General features: G+C 51.7%; 1 protein-coding gene and 1 long non-coding RNA gene across 2 annotated transcripts; one reads left to right on the forward strand and one right to left on the reverse strand.

Moving 5' to 3' along the window:
• Positions 1 to 2,527: 2,527 nt before the first annotated feature.
• On the reverse strand, positions 2,528 to 5,759 carry SCGB1A1 (secretoglobin family 1A member 1). Its single transcript, XM_059404114.1, has 3 exons — positions 5,626 to 5,759; positions 3,014 to 3,201; positions 2,528 to 2,667 (listed from the first exon to the last, which is right to left on the reverse strand). Exons 1-3 carry the CDS (start codon positions 5,678 to 5,680, stop codon positions 2,635 to 2,637), a joined length of 276 nt encoding a protein of 91 aa, XP_059260097.1. The 5' UTR covers positions 5,681 to 5,759; the 3' UTR covers positions 2,528 to 2,634.
• Positions 5,760 to 15,081: 9,322 nt separating this feature from the next.
• LOC132006744 (uncharacterized) lies at positions 15,082 to 16,195 on the forward strand. Its single transcript, XR_009401213.1, has 2 exons — positions 15,082 to 15,475; positions 15,996 to 16,195. It is a non-coding gene; the product is annotated as an uncharacterized LOC132006744 (long non-coding RNA).
• Positions 16,196 to 17,091: the final 896 nt, after the last annotated feature.

The raw sequence follows: 17,091 nt of genomic DNA on the forward strand, positions 1-17,091 counted from the left end.
TTTTTATATCCACAAGGGACACAACCTTTATGACAAGTTCTATACTTTGCACATTTTGTTCTAGGGCCATTTTGTAAACCAATCAACAGTACTTCGGAGCTTGTTGGTGCTTGGGGCTCGTGCAAAGGCCCTGAGGTGGGAAGGGGCTTTGCTCTTAGAAAAGCAGGGACCTGAAAGCAGGGAGGGAGGGCGGGTGGGTGGTGGCTTCAGCAGAGGAATAAGCCGGAGGAGGTGAGAGCCCGTGATAGGCAGGTTCTGCATTTAAGTTTCTTAAGAGCCCTGGAAAACCTTCGAAGGTTTTACTCCGCGGAGAAGAGGGGGTGGAAGGGGGTTTTCATGTGATTAAAATAACTTTGTTAGTTGGGAAGAGAATGGACTTCAGGGGCACGGAGTGTGAGCTAGGAGGCCCCCGGGTTGTGAAGTGACAGGTGGCTGGTGTGGCCCGGACAGGGGTGGGCCTATGGACATGGAGGGAGTTCCCAGACGGCTTTGGAGGCTGACCTGCTTGGCTGGATGCAATGGGCACAGCCCAGGGCAGGGTCAGGGACACCCGTCCTTCTGGCTGGAGCAGCTGGGAAGCCGGATGCAGAATTGACTGAGATTAGACACAGCCTGGGGTGAGGGGTGGAGCGTGAGTTTGGTGGGACAAGTGCCCTTTGAGAGGCGGGGGTAGATGGTCTGGGGAAGAGGTCTGGGCTCTTTTGGGGACAGGTAACAGAACCTAGAGGAGAGTTTCTTTAGATAGGTTCTGAATTTTCTCCTGGGGGTCCAGGGCTGGGTTCAGGGGGGCTTCGAGAAGGGAGTGGGGTGTCCCAGGCATCCCCCTCACCCCTTGCTTTACCCTCTGCCTGGAACACTCTGTCCTCCTCCCCTGGTGGCTGGCTCTTGTCCCCCCTTTAAGTCTCCTCTCAAATCCTAAGGGGGCCTCCCGAGCTACAGTTGGCCTTTCCAAGCTACTCCGGGTCGCATCACTCCATGGATTTCTTTTACGGTGTTTATCGTTGTTTCATGTACCTGTTTGCCGACTTATTTATTTATTTATTTGCCAGAGCGAGTGAGCTTTCCCGTGGGATTACAGCCCGCGGAGAACTGGAGCCCCAGTCCATTCACACCGTCATACTCGGGCCTCCGCCCGCTCCTGGCCCAGAGCAAGTGCTTTACCGATACTTGTTGGGTTATGAAATCTGCTCCCGGGTCCTCATAATGCCCAGTGCCACTATGCACACATCGAAAGTGCCAGTAAACGTCTAGGGATTGATTTCATGCCTGAAGACTCCTTTATCATAGAAGACAGTCTCTTTCTGCAGGAAAGTTGGCTGAACAGGGACTCAGGGAATGGGTTATGGGTGCGAGTCAGAACGCGAGAGCATTACCCCATGGACGGTGGACAGCAGTAACCCAGTGCCGACCTGCCCTGCATCTGTGACCCCCCCCCCCCCCCGCCCCCGGATCCTCTTCTGGGCAGAGACGTCCTTAAAGGAAGACTGATATGAATGGATGGTTTGACTTGTAGGCTTTTGTGATTTAAACCTGGAAATAGAGGGGCGCCTGGGTGGCAAGGTCGTTGAAGCGTCCTACTCTTGATCTCAGTGCAGGTCTTGATCTCAGGGTCATGAGTTCAAGCCCCGCGTTGGGCTCCACACAGGTTAGGGAGGCTACTTAAGCCAAACCAACCAACCTGGAAATATAATGTCCTAACAATGGGGACAGATAAATGATCTAGAAAATGCATAAGGAGGGTTTTTTTTTTTTCCCCTATTCTCCACCCCCTTAAAAAAACAGTTTGATAAATAATTTCATGTAGCATATATGAAGTGAACAAAATACTTAACCTACCATCTCTGGGGACCGACCCCGTGTAAATTGCCCTGATGGCCCTGAGGAGTCAGGGTCTGTCACTCTCAACGGCATCCCATACCCCCTGGATCCCTAATCAAGGAACTGAACCTATTCCCCCTGAAGCCTTTGTTGCTGAAGTGTCTTACAGGAATCTGATTCCTTCTGGGAGTGATTGTGCGCTGTGTGTGACGTGAGGTGTGCTGAGGCCGAGCTACCGGCCCTTAAGGGATCCCAACTGCTCTGTCCACATGCTAGAAGCGGACTTTTCCGTAGATCATTGGGAGATGGGACTCTCTGGAAGGCTCCGTCTTTGCTTGCAGGTGTGTCTGGGTAGCATAATCAGCTTAAATATTTACAGACTAGTTAATTTCATCACTAAATGGCCGGAGGTTGAGGAGTCTGTCTGAGGTCAGCCGCCACCCTATACGGACCCCATTTTGTTATCCTATAGGTTAAGTTTGAGCAGGTCCCTGGGTGACTTTCTGCGGAGGAGAAGGAGTGTATGTCTTGCCATGTGTGGCTAGACTGGTGTGTGTTGGGGGTCTGGAAGTGAGACCCCTGGGTCCCTTGGAGACGTGTTTGCACGGCCACGGCCTTTCTCTGCACCTGCTGACCTTACCCTCGCAGTGGCCGACCTCCTCACTCTAGCAGGTGAACAAAAAAGAGGCAGGGGTGCAGGGCACAAAGGTGAGATGCTTAAAATTTATTAAAAGGAGCCAGGCTGGGGACAGAGTGAAGGAAATGTCCCGGGAGCCGCAGGAGCTCCAGCAGTTGGCGATCTTCCGCTTCTAATTCCTAAGCACACGCTGGAGTTTTTAAGACTTTGCCCTAAAACAGACAAAACAAAACAAAACAAAACAAGACAAACAAAAGAAAAAACCAAGACAATAGTGAGTGAGACTCCAAGTTAGACCAAGATGTCTGCATGTAGAGACCTCAATGTCCATTAAGAGGGTCAGTAGCTCGAGAAAGAACTAAGCTTGTAAGAGTTTTGATTATGTCTCAGAAACCTCTTAAAAAGGGTAAGAGGACCGAGTCTGCTTCCGGAAGGACTATTCGCACTGGGATTTTCCTTCCTGGATTAGAAACGGCTCCAAAAAAAGGGGGCGAGGTTGTAGGCCAGGGACTGGGGGGATCCGCTGCTAAGAGGCACAGGGGGAAAGGAGCTTTTTACCGTGAACTTTAGGATGTTCTGTGTGGTGTTTGAGGGGAGGGTGTCCACCAGATTCCTCAGCTGGATCATCCCATCTCTCATGTCTGCGTCTGGGGCGAAAAACTCAAGTGCAGCCTCGTAACTGGAGAGCGTGCCCACGAAGAGGGTTTTCATGACATTCAGAAAGGCTGGGCAGATCTCTGCTGAAGCTGAAGCACAGGAAAGAGAGAGGACACGTGTCCAGGCCCTTTTCCAAGCTGGCTGGCCCCCCCCCCCGCCCCCCCCGGGCTGGGCCTGTCCCAGAGGCAAGCGGGCGGGCCTGTCAGCAAGAGATAGCTGCCTTTTGGTGGATAGGATGGCGTTGAACGTGAGATCTGGTGGTGCTCCAAGCAGTTGGTTCTTTGGCCAACTGTGGGGAGACTTCCCGGGGTTGCAGCCAACTTTTCCTGGCCTGCCTGAGCCCTCCTTGCGCTTCCTGGGTTGGGGCAGGGCCATTTGCTATTTGTTCTTTCTGTTAGAGTTTCAAGCAGGGGAGTGATAAAAGTTGTTGCTGATCTGATCTTTTATGCAACAGTGGGGGTTTGGGAAGAGGCTACCGAGGGTTTCTGGTTGTTGTCCCACCAGAAACATACCTCTTCCAATGGTTAGTGGTGGTCTAGGCCACTTGCCACGGGGCGGGAGATGGGTATGTGGCAGATTCAGGCTCTGTTGGGAAGAAGGACTTGTCCGGGCCAAGTGCAAGCCCCGGGAAGAGGTGTGCACCACGAGCTCTGGACCCCTGTGGTGGACTCAGCTGCCCACATGCCCCTTGTGTCCATGCCCGGCCCCACTATGTTCCCTTCACCCGCAGTACTCCCCAGACTGTGCTCCCCTTTCAAGCCCCTGCCCCAGGAACATGGGGGAGAGCCACTGGTTTCCACACCCTGCGTCTTGGTCCCCATCCTTGAATTCTTTGCCTTGTGTGCAAGTTCCGCTTCCCTGTCTGGACTCTAGCGACTCCCAAAGTGGCCACCCCAAGTCAACCCCTCTGCGGAACGTAGAGCCCTGTTCTACTATGTCATCTGGCAAGTTACTTTCTCTTTGTGTAGTTCCATTTCTGATCTGTAAAATGGGAATAAGATCCCTATTGGATAGGGTTATTGTAAGGGTGTAAAGGGGTTCAGAACAGTGACCGGCACATAGTGCCAAATAAATGGGGGACATTACTATTCTTATTATGCCATGTGCGCACGCACAAATATACAAAGGCATCCCAGGTGCACCCCTTCCCATCTTTCAGCTCTGTCTTGCTGAGCCGCCCTGTCTGTTGACGGCGCTGAGGTGTAATTAACATACAGTTGACCTTTGAACAACACGGACTGAACTGCGTGGGGCTCCTTACATTGTTTTCAATAAATGTATTGGTTTTTTTTTTTTTTTTTGAGATTTGTGACGATTTGAAAAGACTCACGGATGAACTGAGTAGCCTAGAGAAAATGAAAGAATTCAGAAAAAGTTGGGTATGATTGTCAGAACACAGTATATAATACACACGATGTACAAAATGTGTGTTCCCTGGTGGTTCATATTATTGGTAGGGCTTCTGGTCCACAGCAGGCTGTGAGTAGTTAAAAGTCAAAAGTTACAGGCAGATTTTTGACTGTGTGGGGGGCAGTCAGCCCTCCCAAGCCCTGTGCTGGTCATTGTATGTCAACTGTAGATGTCGGTCCAAAATGATGTTATTTCTCCTTAAAAACAAATATCTCTACGTAATAGTTGTCTGCGTTGCCTCTTGGTTTTGGTTTTCCAACTCCCCTGCCACTCCCCAGGGTCATAGACTTATGGCCATGGGTGTCATGAGACTTTCAAAGTGAACTAATTGAAGTTTGCTAAAAAACTTTTTGTTTGCTTGCTAAAAGTAGAAGAAGTGGATACAGAGTGAAAACCACGTAACTCAGTTCCCAAAAGAACAGGGGGCTTGGATCGAGGTGGGATCCTCCTCTCTCATTCCCTCCCTGCCTCTCCCCCCACCCCTCATTCCTTTCCTTTTAGTGACAGCTGCAACTATTCAGAGACTCCTAATCCTTTTGGCAGAGGACAAAAATGTTTAGAAAACTCCACTCTGGGTTGGCAGTCTCCCAAAGGGAAGATCCCTTTCTAGAATATTCCTCTCCATCCAGCATGGGAGACCTTGCCTTAGCTTGGATTTCTTTTGGAGGCATGATGCTCTGCAGCTCCTTCTAGCCCCCTTGGTTGCCAGAGTGGTGTGGAGACCCCAGACCTGAAGGCGGCACTGTACCAAGGTCTCTTGCCATCTTGGGGTCTCTCCAAGACTGGGCTCTGAGGAGCTCATTGTTCCTATTCTGTTGGTCATGGAACACACATCCATTATGAGATCTCTTCCATCCCTGCCTCTAGTCTGTTCCAAAGCTGCAATTCTGAGGTGGTTGGCCATGGAAGATCAGACCCCTTCTAGGTTTCCTCACAGGCTCAGGGTGCTCCCCAAGTTCCCAAGATGGGTCTGTTCACAGACCCGGCTTCCCGGCCAGGGGGTCTGCATTTCAGCTAAATAGCTGCCCCCTGTTCTAAGCAGAACTGGGGAGCAGGAAGGGTTCCTGAGCCTGGCTTGGGGGAGAAGGGCTCTGGGAACTCACCAAGGCTGCAGCAGAGAGCAAGGAAGGCCAGGGTGAAGATGACAGCGAGCTTCATGGTGGGCAGGAGGCTGGCGAGTGAGGCGCTGGTCTGTCTCTGGATTGGGGTTGGGGTCCTGTGTGAGACATGCCCATTGGGGTGCCTTCTTAAATGCTCCAGGCTGTACCTGGAGGGAGGGAAGAGGGCAGGGCTGGGCTCCACTGATGGGACCACACTATTTACCTGGGTATCAGCTTGGTGGGAAAAGTAAATATTCTCTTTTCGCAACCCGGTTTCTTTCCTCATTGGAACTGAGTTCACACAATGGGGCACTTGGATGGGGAAACTCAGAGTCCTATGTGGTGGCCACAAGGGGACTCAAGTTAGAGGGTGTGGGCACCTGGCTACCCTCTCATTGAACCTGAGCGCTGGGACAGTCCAGATCAACAGAGGCAACTGCAGAGTCCTCCAGGACCCATGACCCCAGGAGAAACCGAGGCCTAAGGCCCCTCACACATCTCGTCACAGGAAGAAGGCTTGGGACTCCTGATGCTCCATTGGGTTCCTCCCATCGCCTTTCCAAAGATGGCGGCCGGAGGCCGCTTGGACTAGAACATCTCCGTGGCCAGACTTAAGGGAGACCCTGGACCGAGGCATGTTGACAAATAAAGACTTTCTCTAGAAAGCCCATGAGAAACACAAGCCTCAGATCAGACTGGAGAATGCACTGGCCTGGGCTGGGTCTGCTCCCACCCGAAGCTGCTCTGGAGTCCTGCCCTCCTGGTAGCCAAATCCATGGGCACTTCAGGCCTTATCTCGCTTGACCTCTTAACGGCCTTGACCCTCTTGACTTTTTCGTTCTTGAACTGTTCTCTCTCCTGCGCTCCCATGGCCACATTCTTTCCTGATTTCCTTGCCGACCGACCATCCTTGTTCTTCAGATGTTTACTCTTCACTGACTGTGCCTCCCTGTTGGCTGTTCCAGGCTTTGGCTGTAGCCCCTTCTCAGCCCCCACAGTACAGCTATGGCTTCTCCTGTCCTCCCCCAGTACCTGTGCCTCAGGACACAGGCCACCTGCTCAAAGCCAACTCCTGGACGGCCTCCCGTCCCTCGGTTGCCCTCCTTGGCCGTCCTCAGGAAGGCCAGCAGAACGATCTTTCTAAACCCAGCTGAGCATGTCAATTCTTCTTCTTCGAACCCTTCGAAAGCATCCTTTTGCTGACGGTAAAATTCTAGTGTGACCTACAAGGCTCTTGTCCACTGGCCTTTGCTTATCATTTGAGCCCCGTTCCCTGACTTCCCCACATAGTGATTTGACCCTATCTTTGTGTTTGTGGATTCAGGAACATCCCATGTGTTTCTTCATGACTTTCTACCCTTGCACAAAGGATGCCTCATGCCCGGAATACGTGTCTCCCGCGTTGTCTCCTTCAAATCCTGTTTGTACTTCAAGACCCAAGCAAACGTTTATTCGTTCATTCATTCATCCACTCCTTCATTCATTCTGAGCACCTACTAGGGGTTGGGGGTTGGGGTAAATATGGAGAAGCATTGGCTGGAGCCCCAAGTAGAGCTTGTCACCTAGTAGCGAGGAGCATGGTCAACAGAGAGCCACTAGATGCCTGTCACTTTGGGGTCTGCCCAGGGCGCAGAACGCTGCTTGGTTCAAGGTCGTGCCCTTCCTGGGGCCACTCCCCTCTGGCAACCAAGCAAGGACTGTGCTTCTGCCCAGCCCAGAACCACTCCAGGGGGCGACGCCTACTCTAGAACCTCTGGCTTGGCCGGCTGAGATTTCACCAGACCAGCATTGCCAGCTGCCTTTCCCTCTGCCCAAGCCTCCTGAGGCCCCTTCCCCACACGGTTACTACCTGTGATAGCGGTCTTGCCCTCCAGACTCCATCTCAGCATGGGCTTCCTTGGCGGCATCGGCCCATGGCAGCTGGCCGTGATGGATGAAGCATGCCTGGGTCCCCGATGCTGAGGAGCTTTGTGCTGGGGGCAGAGAGCGGCAAGCAGGCCGTGAAGCCAGGGACCTAACTGAAGGGGTCCTAGGTGCTGGGGAACACGAAGCCGGACATGGGGTAGAAAGTAGGTGGGGGCATCAGTGGGCAGTTGCTCTGAGCAGGTGACTTCCTACTGAGACCCCCAGCATGGGGTCTGGGTGCAGGGATGCCCAGCACCCTGGCCCTCCAATTGGAAGAACCAGGGTGTGCCCCAGGGACACAGGGGGCCTGTAGTGCCTGCACTGGGAAGGAAGCGGGGACCCGGATCTCGCACGGCCTCCTGCTAAGTAAGGTCTCTATGCTCACAGTCCTGGGAAGCCCTGGAAGGAGTTTCTCTTTTTAATGCTTTAAAAAATGTGCTAAAATACAGGTAACACAAAGTCTCCCATCTTTACCACTTTCACTAGTGCCACTGAGTGTGTTAAATCCATTCACGTTGTGCAGCTGTCCCCACCATCCCTCCCTGTGGCTCTTTTTATCATATAAAACAGAAACTGTCCTCATTAGACATGAACTCCCCTCCGTCTCCAGTCCCTGGCAGTCCCCCTTCTACCATCTGGCCCTAGGATTTCGATCACTAAGTGCCTCCTCTCTGTGCAATCCTGTCGTCTTTGTCCTCCCTACCGGCTCGTTTCACTTAGCGTGGTGTCCTCAAGCTTCATCCATGGGGTGTGTTGCAGAATTTCTTTTACTTTTAGGCCAAATAATGTTCCATCGTATGTGCAGACCACATTTTGCTTATCCATTTGTCAGGCAGTTGGGTTGTGTCCGCCTTCTAGCTATTGCGAACAAGGCTGCTGTGGACAGGGGTGCACAGTCTGGAAGGTTTTAATCTGGGGAGGTGGGGTCTGATTTCCCTTTTGATGGGCTGCCCCAGACTACTCTGCGGGAGGGGGTGGCAGAGCAGCTTGGCAGAAGGGACCGTGGGCTTTGGAGCCACTGAAGGCAGTGGGGTGAGGGTCTGAGAGACACCGGGACAGGCTCCGTGCTGGCTAGAACAGGGCGGGTGAAGCAGAGGGAGGTGAGATGATGACCCAGGGATGCTATTTCCTGAGCGAGAGAAGATGCCAGGTAGGAGAGGGTCGAGGATGGGGAGAGATGGAGCTTCTCAACCTGCAGTTCCCGTGGCTGATCTCTCATTTCTATACTCCTCTGCTACAGGCTCCCCACAGAGGGTTTTAACTGTGTGGTTGTTCACTTGACTCTGTCATGTCATAGTCGCTAAACAGGGAGCCATGGCGTGAAGTAGTACAGGAGCCCCGCTCGCCCTGTGGTCTCTGGAGGCCACGATGAGGCTCAGAGGTGCCTAAACATGACTCAGACCGCAAATTCCAAACTATCCAGCCAAGAGAACTTGCTGAGCAAGCCTCTGTGTGTCCAGACAATGCAGCCGACAGATCAGGAGAGGGAGAGCCTCTGAAGGAACAGTGGAAAGACTCCCTGCAGACTGCGGAGGGGAGAGAAACAACCAGGAGGCAGAGCAGAGGAGAAAAATACCAGAATGAAAAAGAGCAAAAAGGAATCCACGAAGGTAACTGCCTGCGTATGCATAAAAGCTCTCTGAAACTGATGGTACTGGCTGCTTCCAGAAGGAAGAACCACACGGGAGGGAGACTGAGAAAGGAAGATTTTCAATTTCAACACTTTGGTGCCCTTGCAATTTGGAATTGTGTAAATATGCTCTTGATTCGAAACACGTTTTTTTTTTTTTTTTTTTTAAAGTAGGCTCCTCACCCAGTGTGGAGCCTGACACAGGGTTCGAACTCACAACCCAGAGATGAAGACCGGAGCCAAAATGAAGAAGGGGATACTTAACCGACTGAGCCACCCAGGGGCCCTTCAAAACAAATTTTTAAAAATCAACATATAATGTGTTATTTGTTTCAGGGGTACAGGTCTGTGAATCATCAGTCTTACATAATTCACAGCGCTCCCCATAGCACCTACCCTCCCCCGCGTCCATCACTCAGCCGTCCCTCATCCCTCCCCCCTCCCACCCCCTCCCCTCCAGCAACCCTGGGTTTGTTTCCTGAGATTAAGAGTCTCTTATGGTTTATCTTCCTCTCCGGTTTCATCTTGTTTCATTTTCCCCTCCCTGCCCCTGTGATCCTCTGTCCTGTTTCTCAAATTCCTCATATCAGTGAGATCAGTGATAATCGTCTTTCTCTGATGGACTGATTTTACTTAGCATGATACCCTCTCGTTCCATCCATGTTGTTGCAAATGGCAAGATTTCGTCAAAACGAATTTTTAAAAAATATTTATTTATTTATTTGCGAGAGAGAGAGAGAGAGAGAGAGAGAAAGCGAGCACAATCTGGGGAGGGAGAGAGAGACCCTGAAGGAGACCCTCACTGATCATGGAGCACTGATTCGAGGCTCAATCTCACCACTTCAAGATCATGACCTGAGCTGAAACCTAGAGTCAGAGGCTTAAATGACTGGGTCAAGCTCCCTGGTGGTCTAGTGGCTAGGATTAAATGACTGGGTCACCCAGAGGCCCAGCAAAACAAATTTTTTAAAAAAGATTTTATTTATTTATTTGTCAGAGAGAGAGAGAGTGAGCACATAAGCAGGCAGAGTGGCAGGGAGAGGCAGAGAGAAAGAAGCAGGCTCCCCGCTGAGCAAGGAGCACGATATGGGACTTGATTCCAGGACCCTGGGATCATGACCTGAGCCAAAGGCAGCAGTTTAACCCACTGAGCCACCCAGGCACCCCTCAAAACAAGTTTTTAAAGATAGAACAGATGTGACACCTGCCACAGCATGGATGACCCCTTGGGACATTATGCTAAGCGACAAGCCAGTCACAGAAGACAAACGTGGCATGACCCCACTTAGATGAAGTCCTTAGAAGTATCAGATTTGTGCAGACAGAGAATCGAATAGGCTTGTCGGAGGCTACCAGGGGAGGAGAATGGGCAGTTGTCTTTGTCTGATGGGACAGTCTCAGCTTGGGGAGGTGAGAATGTTCTGCAGGAGGATGGTGGTTACACGGCACGGGGAAAGTCTTGCTGCCACTGAACTTAGCATCGCAAAATAATTAAGATAATAAATTTTGTTACATGCATTTTACCACAATTTAAAATGTAATAAAAAGGATAGATAATAATAAAATAAAATACAATAAATAATAAAATAATTAAGTGCGGAATAGGTTTTAGAATTGGGCTGAGTTGAATCTCAGATCCATGAATGGTTAATACTAGCTGTATTATCGTGTGTGAAGCAGGTAATCCCTCTGCCTTGAGTTCCATGTTTGTACAGGGAGCCTGATACTATGATCTGTTGCACGTAAGTGGTGCTGGGGTGGAGAGCGTGCTCTGTGAATGAACCTTGCCGACTACCGTATTTGCCTGTCCCTGCTGGGAAGACCTTTCAATTTGGAAGTCTACAAATCTTTCAATTTGTCCAAGTCTACTTGTGCATGACCAGGGCAGAGAGGATCCACTTCCATGCTCAGTACTTAGCCTAAGCCATCAGGATGAGCTTTTCTTTTTTTCCAGCTCCCATGCTGTGTCCACGACATGCTGAGCTGTCATGGCTTAGCGAAAGCTTAGCTGACACCCATGTTCCTGACCTGATCCCGGGGCTGGAAGTGGTAGGTGGGCTTCTACGAAGAAAGAGGAGCTCGGAGGTCCACCTGTATGTAAGCCGTGTCAAGAAGCTTGGAATGCCCAGGAGTATTTTCATGTCCCCTGTGTTGTAGACTCGTAGAGCGAGGGTCTCTCCATGTGTTCTCCCTGAACCAGGGAGGGTTTCCTGGACACACGACGTGACCACTTGAGGACACAGCCTGGTGGCTGTGCAGAGAATGGCCCAATGAGTGTCAGCAAGATAGTTCATCAGGTCAAGCATCTTAAAAATGCCGCCTTTGTGAAAGACTTCTGTCCGTGCCATTGAGGGCCACCTATGATATTCCCCATGGTTTGTTGGCAGCAGGGGGAACTGTGCATGTCCTGTTCTTGTTCCCACCATCTCTCTCTGGAGGCTCCTTTTCTGGTTCCTCTGTTCCTCCATGTTCCTTCTTCCTCCCCCTTCCCCCACTCCTCTGTACTCTCTCCCTGGGCAACTCATCCCTGCTCAGTTTCGGTTACCTCCTACGATAAGACAACTCCTTTTTATCTCCACCGCAGCGTTCTTAGAACTGTAGCCTTGACCATCCAATGCTCGCTAGACATCCTCACCTAAATTTTTCAAAGGCCGTCAGACTCACTTTGTACAAAGTCAACCTCATGATCTTTGCTCCTATGCCTGGTAGATCTTTCCCCAGGATTCCATATCTCAGCAAATGATCTCACCAACCAACTGGTTACATAAACTGGAGACACGTCTTTAATGCCTCACCTTCCCCAGGGTCATCTTGACCCAGCCCCATGCCCACCACCAAGTGCATGGGCATAGACACAACTCTGAGGGCGCTCCCCCCTTGGTGTTCTCTGAGGGTCACCCCAGGCCTGTCAGTCAACCACCCAGGTCCTTCTCTTCCTTGTTCAGCTCCTTCTGGGGCCATCAGCTCTGGGCATCAGAGTAAGGCCCTGAGGTTTAGTCTGATTATTTCCCTCTACTTTGGGAATATCACTGATTCATGGTAGGTTTATTTGAGGGGCTACTTATCTAAGAGGTTAAAAAAAAAAACCACTGAAAGCTGAAAATAAGAAGCTTTTCATTATTAAAAGAAAAGAAAACAAAACCCCCATGATATAAATACCCTCTTCCTTCTGGGTCTGAATCCACGATCCAGTGACCTGGTTGGTCTCTTGAGGCCAGCCCATCTTTCGGGCTCAGTCTCAGGAGTGTGAGTAGCATGCTGGATACCCCAGGGTACCCTGAAGCCCTCTCAGTGTTGCCCCGAGTGGGTCGGTTCCTCTGTGAGCTGGTGGCGGGAGTGGCTGAAGCCTGTGGCTCTCCCAGCATGTCACCCACAGCCTTAGACCCTGTTCCCTGCATCCATCCCACCTTCCTGGTTCGAGGTCCTGGGAACAGAAGAGCTGGCTTTTGGGTCGCTGGGGAACCTGACATCTAACATCTCTCCTGCCATCAGGGAGGCTCGGATGTGACAGCCTCAGGGACAGTCAACCCCTGCTGTTCCCAGGGCAGGGTCCTTCCAGGTATGAGGCTGGGGGACATTTTTAGACTCGAACACTTGCTTCTCAAATCCTGAAACCCCACACACTGTGAACTCCAGGCCAGAACCATCGAGCCTGCCTTAGCACAGGGGGAGGGCTTGGAGCCACCATTTCTGGCTACGCTGGGCAGTGACCCGGTCACTGTGTAAAGATAAACTGTCCAAGGGAAGACAAGCTGCTTGGTTATTGGCACTGTAGGTACAGCAGTGAATTTGCCTGGTTCCTGACAGCAGCGCCCCCCCACCCCCGCCCCCAACCAGAACTCTACTCTGTGTTCACCGTGCCAGGGTCTGTGTGAGCCCTGACCCCGGGTTGCTAGAGTTTCAGGGACTGGGCTGGGGGAGTGGCCAGGAAGTCTGCCTTGGAGGGTATGCCTGGTTCTGGCCCATGAGAGGAGCCGGAGAAGGAGCCTCAGCCAGAGCCTGAGGGTCCCAGGGGATCCAGAAGTCTCCCTTGGGAACTTGGACTGTAAGGCCTAAGGCCTGCCGGTCTCCCCTGAGCATTCAGGTGTGTGTGTGTGTGTGTGTGTGTGTGTACACGTGTGCCAGGTTGGTGAGTCACGTTCACTGCCCCTTGGGGAGCCTCTGCAGAACCCACTTAAGGGTCAGGTAGCAATGGTGGGCGGGAGGGCATGAGCCAGCAGCAGCTCCCATCCCCTAGGGCCAGAGCTATCGACTCGGGCCGGACGTTCAGCCCTTGGGCTCAGGGCTCAGTGTATCCCAGTGAGCAGGAAGCTGGGGGGGCAGCCAGTGTGGGCATCCGGCTTGCTGCGAGTCCCAGCATGGCCCAGGAAACAGGCTGGAGGCGTGGGTGGGCCATTCTGATCCTGCCCATCTGGCTGGGTTGCTGAACAGGGACTGGTCAGGCGGTCCGGCCACAGGTTCATGAGAGCAGCTCATGGGGTCAGCTCACTGGGCAAGCTGCAGAATTCAGCCTCCTTCTACCCTGGGCTTCTGGCTCTGTGTTTGCTCTGGAAGCAACCCCTGAGCAGAGTGGATTTTCCCCTGTGGGTTTGGCTTACTCTCTTCTCCCCTGGCGTCTCCTAGGGCTGATCCCTGTACTGACCCAGGAGCGCCTGGCAACTTTTGGACGGTCCAGCCATTTGGGCCACCAGCCATGAGGCCCAGGTCCTGTGAATTTTTGAGAATGCCCCCCTCCCCTAGTGATCATGTATTTACAGGCTCCAGAATAGGAAAAGAAATCCTCAAAATTGTAAGTAATGAATATTTATCTAGGTAACATCATTTTACCTTGCTTACTGCAACTCGGTTCAGCTATGGCCTAGCTTTCTGTAAGAAGCCATGAAGTTTCAATTGTATGAACAAAATGCATATATTTCAGGATCAGAATTATTAAGTTTATATAAGCCCCTTCAAAAATGTATAGCCAAAATTATGCATAGTGTGAGAAGTGGGTATATATATATTTTTTATAATTTAAAAAAAATATTCTATTTATTTATTTGACAGACAGAGATCACAAGTAGGCAGAGAGGCAGGCAGAGAGAGAGAGGAGGAAGCAGGCTCCCTGCTGAGCAGAGAGCCCGATGCAGGGCTCGATCCCAGGACCCTGGGATCATGACCTGAGCCAAAGGCAGAGGCTTCAATCCACTGAGCTACCCAGGCGCCTGAGAAGTAGGTATATTTCAATGTTCGATATGACGTGGGGAGGGAACATCAATTAGGAGGGTTTCGTAGAGGTCAGCTTCCTGGGGGCACAGAGTAGTTCAGAGAAAGGGAGAGAACAGACGGGCGGGATGAGTGTCAAATATAGAAGAACCCGCACATAATTGTATCATTCGATACACAGAGCTCTGGATCTTGCCTTTTCCACTTTATATTAGTCTGGGATATCTTTTGAAACTTTGGCACTTAGAGATGTACTTGATTTTTTTTTTTTTCCAATTCCAGAATATCCCTTGTAGGATGTCATATAATTGGAGTTACCAGTACCTTAGGGATGGGCGTCTGTATTTTTCCCAGTTTTTCTGCCATTAGAAGCCACACATGGTGCCTCTTGCTCTGGGGACTTGCCCTGTAGGAGAGATGCCCGGATTCAGACCTGCTGCGGCGGTCTGGCGGTGCTGATTCTCCAGGCTGAAGTCTGTCTGTTCCGTCTGCAGGGGTGGGGGTCGGGGGTGGGAAGGTGGGAGAAGGAGGTGGCATGTCCGCAGCCACTGCTCTGATTTCCCACGGGGATCTTGGTCATTTTCCCAGAGCAAGTTGTCCCTCAGCCCCAGACCAGGGCAGGAGCCGGCAGAGATGGTTCTGGGGCTGCTGAGAGCACCCTCTGGTACCCACTGCCCACCCGGGCTGGACGTCGAACCCAGGTGGGAAGTGACCCTGGTGTTAGCTGTTTCTGGAGGCTGAGCCTGAGAGTTTCAGGGAGGGGTGGGGGTGAGTCAGGCCATGACCTGTAGAGGATCAGAGCCCTTTCTTCGCTCCCCAGCCGGGCAGGTGGATGAGCTGAAACTCGGAGGGTGAGAAGGCGGATCAGGCCTGGGAAGCGGGGCCGGTCCCCGTGGAGCCTGGCAGAGCCCGCTGGTTCTTTGCCTGGGACCAGCTCTCTTGAGGGGTGGGGACAATCCATTTGATGAAGTCCCTGTTCTGCGAGTGGAAACTGGTTCCCCTTCACTTGACAGGCCAGCTTTGGGGATTTGGGCAGCAGGCTGGGGGGTTGACATAACACTTCTTGCCCTTTCCCAGGAAGCTTGCTTAACTCTGCAGGTTCTTTGTTCAGTGGTGAGTCACCCAGATCCTACCTTTTGTGTCTGTCCTCTTTCACCTTCGCTGCCCGGGGCCTCTTTCCACCCACAGACGTGGCAGGTCACCTCTCAGGCAGGTCACCCTCTGGGTGGGTCGTACGGCTCTGCTCTCAGCCGTCCTGGGGACAGGAGTCGCCGTGGTCAGCAGATGCGGGTTGGCCGGCCCCGTGGCTCTGCAGGGCTGAAGCTGTCCTAGATGCACAGGGATGACGGGCTGTGGGGAAGACCGCCTTGAGCTCCCTCTGGCTTTTAGTCTGAGGCAAGGGGTGTCCTACCCAAGAGGAGCCTGCTGGGCCCCTGGGTCTCTGTCTGTCCCCCAGACCAAGCGCTGTGCTGTCCGCTCTGGGCACCACGTCACTTCTGCTCCAGTGGGGCAAGGCAGGCTCTCAAGCCCGGGTGTCCACACAGTGCAGTGGGGCTTCCCTTTCTCTATCCATCATCATTGTCTTTTTCTATTTTTATTTTATTTTTAAAGATTTTATTTTTTTATTTGACAGAGAGAGAGAGAGAAAGGGAGCGAGCTCAAGCACGGGGAGCGGCAGGCAGAGGGAGAAGCGGACTCCCTGCTGAGCAGGGAGACTGTCTTGGGGGCTTGATCCCAGGACCCTGGGATCACGACCTGAGCTGAAAGCAGATGCTTAACCGACTGAGCCACCCAGGCGCCCCTCTATTTTTATAAATAAAATAGTTACGGTTTATATTTGTGTTTATAGATTTTATGTAATATATATTATATAATGCATATTTATCTCATAGATGTATGTAACATACATATTGCATATAATACATAATATACAATATTTATACTGTAACTAAATTAGCATGTAATTTCAGCCTAAAGTTTTCTTTCTGTTATAGGGATGAAAATTTAGTCACAGTCATGTTGGGGATCCCTCCTCCCTAGGGTTGTGCCTAACTTCCAGGGGCTTGTGCGGGACCGAGATGGCGGAGGGCTTTGTGCTGGCGAGGGCGCCTGGAGCTTGATGTCCCTCATCACCAGCCTGTGATGGTACTGTTGTTTGTAGTGGGCTTATTGTTGTTTTATTTTTTAAAATTTTAAAAAAGAGTGTTTATTTATTTGAGAAAGAGAGAGCGAGCGAGCACCGAGCAGGAGCAGGGGGAGAGGAGGGGAGAGACGTGGGAAAAGGGGCAGAGGGGCAGAGGGAGAGGGAGAAGCAGACTCTCCAATGAGCAGGGAGCCTGATATGGGGCTGGATCCCAGGATGCTGGGATCATGACCTGAGCCAAAGGCAGACCCTTAACCGACTGAGCCACCCAGGCATCCTTTACCATTGTTCATAAATCCTCCTCCCGCCCGAACCTGGAGCGGGCCACAGCCTCTGGTTTCAGCAGCCGCCATCCGTGCTGGGTGGGGGCTCTGGAAGCTTGGCTCTTTACCCGGAATGGGTGCCTGGAGGTCTTTCCTTTCTTCTGGAGGCCTAGCCTTTTGAACTTCAACAGCCAGGAAAAAGACTCCCCCGTCTTCTGCCTTCCTCTTTCTTAGCCTTTCCTGGGGTTGTCTGATCAGGGAAAAAGGAAAACAAGGAAAGAAAAATAAGAAAAATAACACAGGTGAGTGTTTCCAAACCTCTC

Source organism: Mustela nigripes, chromosome 1 (genome assembly GCF_022355385.1).
Source record: "Mustela nigripes isolate SB6536 chromosome 1, MUSNIG.SB6536, whole genome shotgun sequence".
In the NCBI taxonomy this organism is placed as follows: Eukaryota; Metazoa; Chordata; class Mammalia; order Carnivora; family Mustelidae; genus Mustela; species Mustela nigripes.